Here is a 13,847-nt window from a genome sequence, read left to right on the forward strand (position 1 = left end):
GAAGGCTGACATTTCTGCTGAAGGCCCAACACGTCAGCTTTCCTACTCCTCTGACGCTGCTTGGCCTGCTGTCTTCGTCCAGCTCTACACTTTGTTAGCTAGTAAAGGCCTGCTGTGTTCATCCAGCTCTACACCTCGTTATTATCAGATTCTGCAGCGTCGGCAGTTCCTACTATCTGTTATCAAAGTACTATACATTGGAGCATAACAGCATAAAACAGGAAAATGTTTTCCTGCATTCACTGCGAGCTAAGAACAGGCATAAGACATGTTGCTGCAATTACAAGCTGTTGCTCCACGGCTTCAGTATTTTGAAACGCGTAGCTTTCCCGACCGTTCCTCCTCCTTGCCTATAGCCCGGATGGACTAGAGGAGAGGAAATGGCCGATTCTGATATTAACTGGGTGGCAGAGGAGAGAAGCGGTCACTGTGCGGTTCTGGTTGACAGCTATCTGTATGTTTGGGGTGGTTATGTGGTAAGTTTATGGTTGGCGGGCAGAGTCCAGCGTGGATCATGTTACCCCCCGCACCCCCGTCCCCATACACTTTGATGTGTTCGGCCTTTGTGGACTCGAATTCAAGGCGAGATTTGATTATCCTCTGTCCTCATGCCGGGCTTTTGGGTGTGCGGGTTTGAACTGTGTGACTGTGCGAAATGAAACAGCCGGGCGCCTTCCATTGGGTTCAGACCTTGTTTAAATATCGGCCTGTAAAGTGACCGCTTCCGTTGTTATACACTTGGTCATTTTAGTTTTGGAAAGGTTTGAGATATTTTAAGAACAGCACATCACAATCCTGTTTTATGTTGAGCTGCAGTCTAACGACATGGAAGAGGGAGCCAAGTGGGAGAGAAAGTGTTGAATAGAAGGGGGAGAAAGTGATTGAAGCTGCTGGATTGCGGGGGGGGGGAGGCACTGGAAATCACTAGGCCAAAATAAGTCCCGGCAAAACATAAAGACAAGGATGTGTCAGTGGTGATTTGGTTTCAGTGAATTTCCTTTAATAATTCTATTTTGCTTCTTTTAGCTTTATTTCGTGTTTGTTATGTCTCGGAAAAATAGCGTATAATTGATCTTGGTGTGTTGTAAAACGTATTATGTCTTTCCTCTAAGGCTAGAAGCATTGTAAGGTTAATCACTTCTAATTTTTTTTTACAAATAAGAGGTCAGTATTATGAAGTGGAGGATTACTATACCAGCTAATCTTGTATCTGGTTGTCGTGCTTTGAAAAAATAATCCCATATTACAAGGATAATGTTGAAGTAGAGCTTGGACAACCTGTAGGGTACGTCATTTGTAAAGGAGCTTTAAGAATAGCTAATAGGGAAGACATATTTACTGCTCTATAAGAATTATTTTTCAATGAGAATGCATGGAACCATCCCTTGAAAATATTTGTTACTGATTGAAGTGGTGCAGAATTGGGTGTAGTCTTGGGAGTGTGTAGAAGTCTGCATATTTAAAAATGTTGATTGCATGACAATATTCCATTAAGGGTCTAGGCCCGAAACGTCAGCTTTTGTGCTCCTGAGATGCTGCTTGGCCTGCTGTGTTCATCCAGCTTCACATTTTATTATCTTCCATTAAGTAAGCTTTGCAGGCTAATTTGCATCAGATACACAGAGACAAAACTTTGTCTTTCTTTCAGGGTATTTGTCTTGCATGTTTGCCCCCACACATTGGACTCCTTTAGTTACTCGGTACTCCCCATAGCTGCCCGTGTTGACAGTATTTATGCTACAAGTAACACGAAAAAAGTTTTGGAGAGATGGATATGAACAGGGAAATTAAGTGAAGCAGTAGGGAGGAAAAAGGAGAGATTGGGGAATAACAAGAATTATGTTTGTCAACTACTTGCGTGCTACGTTAATGTTTGGAACATCTTAAACATTTAGGGTTTCTGAATTAGTACAAGGATAGGTTCCAGCTTTACACAGACAAACTTCAAAGTTCTTCACATGCTACAGCTTAATTTTATGCTGCGTACAGCATAATCTCTTGGCTTCTGCAGTCTCGGATCAGAAGGAGTTGTGGTTCAGGTAAAATGTAGCAGAATGGGCTGTAGTGGGGCAGTGATACTGTCCCTACCTCTAAGCCAAGAACCTAGGTCCAAGTTCCACCTGCTCCAGTGGTGTATAATAGCCTCGCCAAACAGTTTTATAAAAAAAAAGTAGCAGATGCCATGCTCACTTGATGAATAGAATGGTGACATATGTTTGCTTGTTTTCATTGTACAGTGATTAATTAAAACAACCTCATCAAATTGTATTTTTCAACATTATTAATAATTTGGCATGTATACCAACCATCCATCGCAAAAGTCAACATGTACCTAAATACAGTGAAAAGCTTTGTTTGCGAACAGTACAGGCAGATCATACTAAGCAAGGAAATACAGATGATAAAGTGGTTAGAGAGAGTGAGGCATATAGGTTACGTGACAATGAGAAGTGTAAATGGAATCCATGAATGGAAAGTTGGCTGAGATTTTTCGAGGTGATCCTTGATTGTAGACTCCATCAATTTCCCTGCCACAGGTCTGTAGTTCCCTGCTTTTACTCCTTCACCTGTATTTAGGAAACTCTGAAAGTGCTTCCCCACTTCCTTCAACACACCCACGTGGAAATTGTCAGGTCCTGGCATTTGTTGTTCTCTTTAATTTCATTCACTTCCTCATCACTGATGTTTTACTTCTGTTGATTTTATTCAGTCACCGTCCCTGATCCACTATCAACGTGTTGGAAGTCCTGAGGAAATTATCTTCTCTTCCCACTATAAATACTGAAGTAAAGTAATTTTTCAATGTACCTGCAACTCCCTTATAGTTGTTGACAATATCCACACTTTCAGACCTCAGTGGACTAACCTTGCTCCTGACCACCTGCTTTCCCTTTTTATGTAAATATAACATTTCATATTGACTTTGATATCCTTGGAAAGTTTTGTTTTCATACTCCCTTTTCATAACTCTTATGAACTGCTTTGTGGCCCTTTGCTGGTCTTTGTACCTTTCCCATTCCGCAGGATTTATGGTGTATTTTTGCATCTTTGAAAGCCATTTCTTTTAGTTTTTGTTGTCTCTTTATCTTTTTTTTAATTATCTGTTGCTGCTTTTTTTTCTGTCTGTCTTGGATATAGATATTGCAATTTGGAAGATGCTGTTGTGCATCTTGAAAGAACATGGAGAGACAAAATAAATACAGTATACTATTCTAAAGGGTGTTGAGGAACAGAGACATGCAGGTGTGTATATAAATATGTCATTAAAAATGGCAGGATAGGTGGGTGGAACAGTTAATAAACTAGATATTTTCTTAGACAAAAACATAGAGAGCCAGAGCAAGGAAGTCCTGCTGAACTTGTATAAGACACTAGTTAGACTTCACTTGAAATATTGTGCACAATTCTGGGTGTCAAATCTCTGGAAGGATGTGAATTCATTGGACAGTATGCAAAATACGTTTGTGAGAATGCTTCCAGGAAAGACCAACTTAGGTTATGAAGATGGATTGGAGAGGTTGTGACTGTTTTCAATGTAAAGGAGATGGCAAAGAGGAAGTTGTATAGGAATTTTCAAAATCATGTGGGGTCTGCACAGCAGGGTTATTGAGTCATACAACATGGAAATAGACCCTTTGGACCAAGCAGTCCAAGCTGACCATGTTCCCAAACTAAATCGATTCCACCTGCCTGCACTTGATCCATATCTCTCCAAACCATTCCTATTCATGAGCTTATCTAAATGTCTTTTCAACCTGCATTCACCACTTTTTCTGACAGTTCATTTCAAACATGAACCATTCTATGCTTAAAAAAAAGTTGCCCCCATGTCTTTTTTAAATTTTTCTCCTCTTAGCTTAAAAATATGTTCCCTAGTTTTGAACTCCCCCTATCCTAGGGAAAAGACTCTTGTCATTCACCATATCTACGCCCCTCATTATTTTATAAACCTCAAAAAAGTCACCCCTCAACCTTGTCTGCTCCAGTGAAAAAAATCCCAGCCATTCCATAATAGACATCCATTACCCTTGAGCACTTGGAAGAAGTTTTACTATGCCAAGAGGAAGAAGAATGCCTCTTCCAAGTGTTCAAGGATTATAGATATCCAAAGAACTGGGTCAGAAGATGCCTGCACAAATAGCATCAGAAAGATTCTACATGCCCCAACACACTCATCACACTACCCTACATCAGGAACGTATTGGAACTCACAAGACTCCTACGACTGCTGGGCAAAGAAGTGGCACACAAGCCCATGTCAACCCTACGACAACTGCTCACCTGAACTAAAGACCCACTCCCTACCATTGACAGGACCAATGTCATCTACAAAATCCCCTGCACAGACTGCGAGAAACACAACATCGAACAAACAGGAAGGAAACTAACAACAAGAGTACACCAACTGGCTACAAAAAGACACGACCAGAACTCACTCATCTCAATCCACGTGGACAAGGAAAACTATGACTTTGTCCGGGACAACACCAAGATCCTGGGACAGGCTAGGCAGAGACAAGCATGAGAATTCCTGGAAGCGTGCCACTCCACGGAGCATAGTATTAGTAAACACATTGAACTCGACCCCACGTATATTCCACCATGAAAGAAAACCGGAACTGAGGCAATCCATCACAGTGGACCCCAGAAAACCAGGTGAAAACACATTGACGTTTCATTGGAGGCTGCACTGAGGATGTTATCAAACATGGTAACGAAACATCTGCAAAATGACAAACCAGCTCGGTGAGCCAACCAACCTCAACACCCACAACCCAAGCTACAGATCTACTCCAAAACCTTAAAGGCAATAATGTTGGAGCTTGATACGGCAGGAGATTGCTTTTGATGGGAAGGTTATGAAAAATTGACAAGGACTACTTTCAATTTTCTTTCTCTAAAAGGGATAATTTATATTGAGTTCTAGTACATTGGATGATTGTGGCCCTTGTGTACCTCAACACCTAAGTGGCAGTCTGGTCTTGCGTACGAGAAAGAGTTAGTGTGTGAACCTGGACATCAAAATCTGATCCTTCATTCTGTTGCCAGCTAAAATTGCCGTGCATTTTCTAATAGAGGGTGATGTTTCGTTGGTTGTTTTCTCCTGTTTCCCTTCCCCAGCCGTTAATTTTAGAGTAGAGTCTTTGAAACTGAAAGTGTACCATCAAAGAATGTTTGGAATCAGAAGCTTTCCTTAAGCGTTGCCCCTTAGTCAGACTTCACGTGGCCAAGGGGCAATGCTGTAAAAGCGTGCGATTTTAAATGAACCTGTTGGACTATAACCTCGGTGTAGTACGACTTCTGACCTTGCCCACCCCAGTCCAAAACGGGCACCGTCATATCATGAAGGTGTGTGTATGAGTGGGTTGGGATGGTGATAAAGGGCTGAAGAAGCCGATGTCCCCGTTCTCACGAGCACACGCGACGCCCAATAATTTCTAATTTCAAATTCCAACGGCTACCAGGCCAGCGCGTGCAGGCTCCGTGACCCGCAGTGACGCCCCGCGTTGGACTGGGTTGCCGATGTCTGATTGGCTCGGATGCTGAAAGGGAACGGGCTGAGGACATTGATTGGCTAGGCGTTGCACTGAGAGGTAGCCGCATGTGATTGGGAGGTGGTTTGAGGGAGAGAGGCGTCGAGAGTGGGAGAGGGAGAAAAGGCGACGCTGGGTGGTTGGCTCGAGGGAAAATGGCGGAATCCCAGTATTGGTCTCGTAGAATACAAGAAAACCACCACCACGCAGTTTTTAACAACGGATTTCTTTATGTGTGGGGTGGCTATGTGGTAGGTGCTATTTTACTGGTCCAGTAAGGCAGTATTTGCGCCATGAGAAAGCGCGGGACTGTTCAGTATGCGTTTCAGCCAGCAGTTTACGATTATCCTTTCAGGTTCATTTGCATAATTTATTTTAATACAGTCTAATACTAGGTAAAACATTCTTGCAGTTTGTCAGATTTGTCACCTTAAAATCGGGGTTGTTGGGTTATATATGACAAAATCCTGAAATTGCCACGTGCAGCTTCTATTATAATACATGGATTTTCTTTTGAACCATCTGCAGTTAGGAGGACTCAAACTAACCACTATCGTGTGTTATTTGATTGAGGTCCCCTAATTTGGGAAATGGGTGATGCCGCAATCCGATCCTACTTTAAATTTCTGTTTTCGGTCACTGTGTTGGGCAAATTATTAAATGAGGCATAGCAGATTGTGAACCACCTACAGACCTCTGTTAGGTTGACTAAGTGTTCGGCACTAGGTTATCTGTTTGGGAGTGATAAATAGAAAGACAGAAAAAAAATCTATAAACAACTTTCATCTGGGGATTATTTAGGCAATAGTTTAATTAGTATATGCGATGAGAAATTGTAAATTCAGTTCATTCAGGATCTTATTATTTGAGTCACTTGTAAATCCCGAATATCTTGAAGGATAAATGGTATAATATTGAATTAGAAAAATAGATTTTGGTGTGTTTAAAAATGTTCTGGCTGTTGAAATAGTTAAAGCAGTTGAGTCTCTTTGTGATGTCATGAAAGGCCAGTTGTTACAATGGCATTGCAGAGTAATGTAAATACCAAAGATTTTGTTTCATGTAAATTTAGCAACTGGTGGTACGTGCAGTTATTAGATATTGGTGATTGAGCAGTAAAAGAGCGATAAGTAACATAGCACCTTTCACAGCCTCACCACATATCCATGTGCTTTACAACTAGTGTATTATTAGATGGTCCTCTGATAGAAGTGAACATACTGCAGAAATTACACTTTTGTAAGTTTTTGACAATTTTCCAGAGGATCTAAAAATAAGACAGTTATCACTATAAAAGTTTGAATGTTTATTCAAACATAAGTGGTTACAAGAATAAAGGTATCATTTATTCTAAAATTAATCAGACATTTTATTACTTAACAGTCTACTTAACAGTCTATCTTATCTCTGATTTTTATTTTAACTATTGGCAATAGGGTTGCCAACCTTCCAGAATAGCTTTGTGGACCTCCAATATATGTCTCATTACATATCTGATTGTCCTTGCCCAGCCTAAAGAAGCTTGAAGCCACTCATAAGCATAACCATAAGACCGTAAGGAATAGGAACAGAAGTAGGCCTTTTGGTTCCTCAGAGTACAGCACAGGAACAGGCCCTTCGGTCCAGCATGTCTGTGCCAACTGTAATGCCATTCAAAACTTATCCTTTGAGCTATTCAGTAGGATCATGGCTAGACTCACAATTCTTCATGTCTATTTTCCTCCCCTCACCACTTCACCGTTGATTCCCCAACTGATCAGGAATCTATCCGTCATAAATATATGCAAGGACTGTACCCCGCAGCTGTCTGTGCTAAGGAGTTCCAAAGACATTTCTTCTCTGAGAGAAGAAATTGCTCTTCATCTCAGTCTTAAATTTGGTCCTTCCTTTATCCTGACACTCTGCCTGTGAACCTTGACTGTCACATGAGGGGAGATATTTGTCTGCATTTCCACTGTCACGTCCCTTAAGAATTGTGTATGCCTCCATTCTTTCAAATTCCAATGAGTAGAGTCCCAACCTGTATAACCTTTGCTTTCAAGACAGGCCCTTCATACTGGGAATCAACCCAGTGAACCTTCTCTGAATTGTCTGTAATGATATTTAAATAAGGAAACCAAGACAGGTCACAGAACTCCAGATGTGGTTTCACATGCTCTTTGTCTAAGTAGCAGTAAGACTTCCCTAATTTTATATTCCAACCACCTTGAAATAGGGGTCAACTTTTCATGAGTCTTTCCAAATACCTGTTGAATCTCTGTGCTAGTTTTCTGTGTTTTGTGTGCAAATACTCCAAGTGCCCGAGTGTTCCATCTTTTGCTGTTTCTGTCCATTTAAATAATACTCTGTGCTTTTGTTTTCCCTTTCAAAGTGAACATCTTTGCATTTTTCTGTATTATATTCCATTTCCTGAATTTTTGCCAACTTTTTAAATCTATCAATATCTCTCTGAAAAGTACTTTTATCCCTCTTGCAGCCTGCCTTTCCACATATTCTTGTCATCGGCTAATTTGGCTTCAGAATATTTGCTTCCCTCCAAGTCATTAGTATAGTATAAACAATTGTGGCCCCAGCACTGATTCCTGTGCATCTCCACTAAACATGGGTCACCAACCTGAAACAGAACCACTTATTCTTTCCTGTCCATGATGCAATTCTCTATCCATATAGTACCTCCAACACTATGGGCTCTTATGATTTTACCTTTTGTGAGGTAACTTGTCGAATACTTTCTGGAAGCAGAGTGGGCAAAGAGATGATAGGAATGCTTTTCCTGTTTTTGGCAGAACCATGCCAACCATTGTTTTTGCTGAGCCCCTCGATGAAAGACTGCTTTGTGTATCAGCCCCTCAATGAAAGACTGCTTTGTGTATGGCTTATTGCATTAGAACTAGGTGGTAGAAGACAGATTCATATGTTTTTTTGAAAGTTCAAACCGATTCGGAGTGGCATTGCTGATGTCTTGATGAGTTGCATGCCCCAAGAACCAACTGCTCATGGGGTGCAACAGAGCTAGCATTTTAGGTCAGTGATGGCTCATCAGAAGGTCATTGGTTTCAAATGTTAACTCTCTGTTTCTCTTCATAGATCTGAGTGTTTCCAGCATTTCCTGTTTCATTTGCAGATTTTCAGCATCTGCAGTTTTTTCTATTTTGTAGAATAAAATTTTTCTATCATTGTTAATAAAATTTCAGAGAATCTGAAAATAAAAGTAACAATTTAATCACCACAATAAAGTTGAATGTATGTGGTAACATTTATTCAAAACATTTGAATTATTGGACAGCTTTGTGACAGATAAAGGTCAGAGACAAGATGGACTACGTTGGCGTAGGATTGCTGACTTTTCAATATTGTCCAGGAGTTAGAAAGTAATCTTCTGGATAGAGAGCAGTCTTGTGGATCTGCAATATATGTATTCATTAAGCCTGATTGTCCTTGCTCAACCTAAATATATGCTTCCCCACTCAAGGAGAAGGCGTTCTCCTTGGAAAAGAAATTAACTGATTGTTTATATCAATTTTATTAACAGGAACTAAACAATGCATTTTGAGTGGATGAGGAAAGTGTTACGTGAAAAAAATTGCCAAAAGATGTAATACCAAATTTAATAGAATATTGTAGATGTTGTATATCTGTGTACCATAAATCAAAATATTATTTTTAATTCTTTCTGAATAGCTCAATAGAATATCCATAAAGAAAATTCTAAAACTTAAAGTCCCACATGTGTATGATATCTTTGACTGGGAAAACATAGCTTTTGGGAAAATTTGAGGATTCCTAGAACTTTTCAAATTTCAGCAAAATGATTATATATTTGTCAGAGACTTCCTGCATTGCAAATGTGTCTATTAAACCTCTGTATAGGTTCCTCTGGAAATAATTCCAGAAGTTGGTAATCCATTGCCGAGTCACCCTTTATTTACACATTGAGAGTCCTTGATACTGATCCAGTTCCCTTGGAGCCAACTCTGAGTGAATAGGATATCTAACACTTCTGTTTATATCTGTCAACCAGGGCTCCCTGATTAAGCCTGTTAATCTGGTCCAGTCAGGGAGCTACTCATTCTGTGAGGTCCACCTGACTGACCTCCTGATGATCACGACATTCTTTCCCCTCTGAGTCTGAGGACATAGACCGCTTCTTCTTTTATTTTGTAGCGCCTCTGGGGCATTTTAGCACCAGGTCAGTTTCTTCCAACTCCACCTCTGATATGGGTGGCGTGGAACACACAGTAGCTTGCCTCTTGCACCCGGAGCATCTCTGAAAAAATTAGTTCTGTTCAGGTGGCAAAACTGTCAAGGCAACGACATCCACTATGTCCAACTCATATTTTGAGGCATTTTCACCACTTAGAGAGGAGGAAACCACAGATTCTGGTACAGTTGGAAAGGTTCAAGTTGCTGGGCATGTTTTGCTTCCACACCAGTTGCAACTTTGCACCTTTCATTTTGTCGACCTGCGTGTTCAGGGCCGTCGTACCAACCCAAACTCTTTAGGTCACTGGATCTGGACTCTTGTTGACCATGCCTGTTACCCATGTGGGGCTGTTCATTTGGTTCCTGCGCCAGACTTGGTCCCCTGAAGTAAACTGTCTCTCACTTAGAGTCTTGTGCCCAGCATTGGTATGTGCTTCTCGCGCGCTCTCTCTTGCGCTTCTCTCTCTCTCTCTCTCGCGCTTCTCTCTCTCTCTCGCGCTTCTCTCTCTCTCTCTCGCGCTTCTCTCTCTCTCTCTCTGTCTCGCGCTTCTCTCTCTATCTCTGTCTCGCGCTTCTCTCTCTCTCTCTCGCGCTTCTCTCGCGCTTCTCTCTCTCTCTCTCGCGCTTCTCTCTCTCTCTCTCGCGCTTCTCTCTCTCTCTCTCTCGCGCTTCTCTCTCTCTCTCTCTCGCGCTTCTCTCTCTCTCTCTCGCGCGCTTCTCTCGCTCTCTCTCTCGCGCTTCTCTCGCTCTCTCTCTCGCGCTTCTCTCGCTCTCTCTCTCGCGCTTCTCTCTCTCACTCGCGCGCTTCTCTCTCTCTCTCTCGCGCTTCTCTCTCTCTCTCGCGCTTCTCTCTCTCTCTCGCGCTTCTCTCTCTCTCTCGCGCGCTTCTCTCTCTCTCGCGCGCTTCTCTCTCTCTCGCGCGCTTCTCTCTCTCTCGCGCGCTTCTCTCTCTCTCGCGCGCTTCTCTCTCTCTCGCGCGCTTCTCTCTCGCGCGCTTCTCTCTCTCTCGCGCTTCTCTCTCTCTCGCGCGCTTCTCTCTCTCTCGCGCGCTTCTCTCTCTCTCGCGCGCTTCTCTCTCTCTCGGCGCTTCTCTCTCTCTCGCGCGCTTCTCTCTCTCTCGCGCGCTTCTCTCTCTCTCGCGCGCTTCTCTCTCTCGCGCGCTTCTCTCTCTCTCGCGCTTCTCTCTCTCTCGCGCTTCTCTCTCTCGCGCTTCTCTCTCTCTCGCGCTTCTCTCTCTCTCGCGCTTCTCTCTCTCTCGCGCTTCTCTCTCTCTCGCGCTTCTCTCTCTCTCTCGCGCTTCTCTCTCTCTCTCGCGCTTCTCTCTCTCTCTCGCGCGTCTCTCTCTCTCGCGCGTCTCTCTCTCTCGCGCTTCTCTCTCTCTCTCGCGCTTCTCTCTCTCGCGCTTCTCTCTCTCTCTCGCGCTTCTCTCTCTCTCGCGCGCTTCTCTCTCTCTCGCGCGCTTCTCTCTCTCGCGCGCTTCTCTCTCTCGCGCGCTTCTCTCTCTCTCGCGCTTCTCTCTCTCTCGCGCTTCTCTCTCTCGCGCTTCTCTCTCTCTCGCGCTTCTCTCTCTCTCGCGCTTCTCTCTCTCTCGCGCTTCTCTCTCTCTCGCGCTTCTCTCTCTCTCGCGCTTCTCTCTCTCTCTCGCGCTTCTCTCTCTCTCTCGCGCTTCTCTCTCTCTCTCGCGCGTCTCTCTCTCTCGCGCGTCTCTCTCTCTCGCGCTTCTCTCTCTCTCTCGCGCTTCTCTCTCTCTCGCGCTTCTCTCTCTCTCTCGCGCTTCTCTCTCTCTCTCGCGCTTCTCTCTCTCTCTCGCGCTTCTCTCTCTCGCGCTTCTCTCTCTCTCTCTCGCGCTTCTCTCTCTCTCTCTCGCGCTTCTCTCTCTCTCTCTCGCGCTTCTCTCTCTCTCTCTCTCGCGCTTCTCTCTCTCTCTCTCTCGCGCTTCTCTCTCTCTCTCTCTCGCGCTTCTCTCTCTCTCTCTCGCGCTTCTCTCTCTCTCTCTCTCGCGCTTCTCTCTCTCTCTCTCTCGCGCTTCTTCTCTCTCTCGCGCTTCTCTCTCTCTCTCGCGCTTCTCTCTCTCTCTCTCTCGCGCTTCTCTCTCTCTCTCTCTCGCGCTTCTCTCTCTCTCTCTCTCGCGCTTCTCTCTCTCTCTCTCTCGCGCTTCTCTCTCTCTCTCTCTCGCGCTTCTCTCTCTCTCTCTCTCGCGCTTCTCTCTCTCTCTCTCGCGCTTCTCTCTCTCTCTCTCGCGCTTCTCTCTCTCTCTCTCTCGCGCTTCTCTCTCTCTCTCTCGCGCTTCTCTCTCTCTCTCTCGCGCTTCTCTCTCTCTCTCTCTCGCGCTTCTCTCTCTCTCTCTCTCGCGCTTCTCTCTCTCTCTCTCTCGCGCTTCTCTCTCTCTCTCTCTCGCGCTTCTCTCTCTCTCTCTCTCGCGCTTCTCTCTCTCTCTCTCTCGCGCTTCTCTCTCTCTCTCGCGCTCTCTCCTCTCTCTCGCTCTCTCTCTCTCTCTCTCGCGCTTCTCTCTCTCTCTCTCTCGCGCTTCTCTCTCTCTCTCTCTCGCGCTTCTCTCTCTCTCTCTCTCTCTCGCGCTTCTCTCTCTCTCTCTCTCGCGCTTCTCTCTCTCTCGGCTCTCTCTCTCGCGCTTCTCTCTCTCTCTCTCGCGCTTCTCTCTCTCTCCGCGCTTCTCTCTCTCTCGCGCTTCTCTCTCTCGCTCTCTCTCTCTCTCTCTCGCGCTTCTCTCTCGGCTTCTCTCTCTCTCGCGCTTCTCTCTCTCTCGCGCTTCTCTCTCTCTCGCGCTTCTCTCTCTCTCGCGCTTCTCTCTCTCTCGCGCTTCTCTCTCTCTCGCGCTTCTCTCTCTCTCGCGCTTCTCTCTCTCTCGCGCTTCTCTCTCTCTCGCGCTTCTCTCTCTCTCCGCGCTTCTCTCTCTCTCGCGCTTCTCTCTCTCTCGCGCTTCTCTCTCTCTCGCGCTTCTCTCTCTCTCGCGCTTCTCTCTCTCTCGCGCTTCTCTCTCTCTCGCGCTTCTCTCTCTCTCGCGCTTCTCTCTCTCTCGCGCTTCTCTCTCTCTCGCGCTTCTCTCTCTCTCGCGCTTCTCTCTCTCTCGCGCTTCTCTCTCTCTCGCGCTTCTCTCTCTCTCGCGCTTCTCTCTCTCTCGCGCTTCTCTCTCTCTCGCGCTTCTCTCTCTCTCGCGCTTCTCTCTCTCTCGCGCTTCTCTCTCTCTCGCGCTTCTCTCTCTCTCGCGCTTCTCTCTCTCTCGCGCTTCTCTCTCTCTCGCGCTTCTCTCTCTCTCGCGCTTCTCTCTCTCTCGCGCTTCTCTCTCTCTCGCGCTTCTCTCTCTCTCGCGCTTCTCTCTCTCTCGCGCTTCTCTCTCTCTCGCGCTTCTCTCTCTCTCGCGCTCGCGCTTCTCTCTCTCTCGCGCTTCTCTCTCTCTCGCGCTTCTCTCTCTCTCGCGCTTCTCTCTCTCTCGCGCTTCTCTCTCTCTCGCGCTTCTCTCTCTCTCGCGCTTCTCGCTCTCTCGCGCTTCTCGCTCTCTCGCGCTTCTCGCTCTCTCGCGCTTCTCGCTCTCTCGCGCTTCTCGCTCTCTCGCGCTTCTCGCTCTCTCGCGCTTCTCTCTCTCTCGCGCTTCTCTCTCTCTCGCGCTTCTCTCTCTCTCGCGCTTCTCTCTCTCTCGCGCTTCTCTCTCTCTCGCGCTTCTCTCTCTCTCGCGCTTCTCTCTCTCTCGCGCTTCTCTCTCTCTCGCGCTTCTCTCTCTCTCGCGCTTCTCTCTCTCTCGCGCTTCTCTCTCTCTCGCGCTTCTCTCTCTCTCGCGCTTCTCTCTCTCTCGCGCTTCTCTCTCTCTCGCGCTTCTCTCTCTCTCGCGCTTCTCTCTCTCTCGCGCTTCTCTCTCTCTCGCGCTTCTCTCTCTCTCGCGCTTCTCTCTCTCTCGCGCTTCTCTCTCTCTCGCGCTTCTCTCTCTCTCGCGCTTCTCTCTCTCGCGCTTCTCTCTCTCTCGCGCTTCTCTCTCTCTCGCGCTTCTCTCTCTCTCGCGCTTCTCTCTCTCTCGCGCTTCTCTCTCTCTCGCGCTTCTCTCTCTCTCGCGCTTCTCTCTCTCTCGCGCTTCTCTCTCTCTCGCGCTTCTCTCTCTCT

At 45.6% G+C, this 13,847-nt stretch overlaps 1 protein-coding gene across 2 annotated transcripts in view; it reads left to right on the forward strand.

Annotated features, from left to right (window-relative positions):
- The first annotated feature begins 356 nt into the window (after positions 1-356).
- LOC125455459 (kelch domain-containing protein 1) overlaps positions 357-13,847 on the forward strand; it is a 119,015-nt gene continuing 105,524 nt past the window's right edge. For both annotated transcript variants that reach the window (XM_048537505.2, XM_048537504.2), the window contains exon 1: positions 357-476. In XM_048537505.2, the coding sequence (XP_048393462.1) occupies positions 381-476 (96 nt within the window). In that variant the 5' untranslated portion in view covers positions 357-380. The remainder of the gene's footprint in view (positions 477-13,847) is intronic.

Source organism: Stegostoma tigrinum, chromosome 10 (genome assembly GCF_030684315.1).
Source record: "Stegostoma tigrinum isolate sSteTig4 chromosome 10, sSteTig4.hap1, whole genome shotgun sequence".
NCBI lineage: Eukaryota > Metazoa > Chordata > Chondrichthyes > Orectolobiformes > Stegostomatidae > Stegostoma > Stegostoma tigrinum.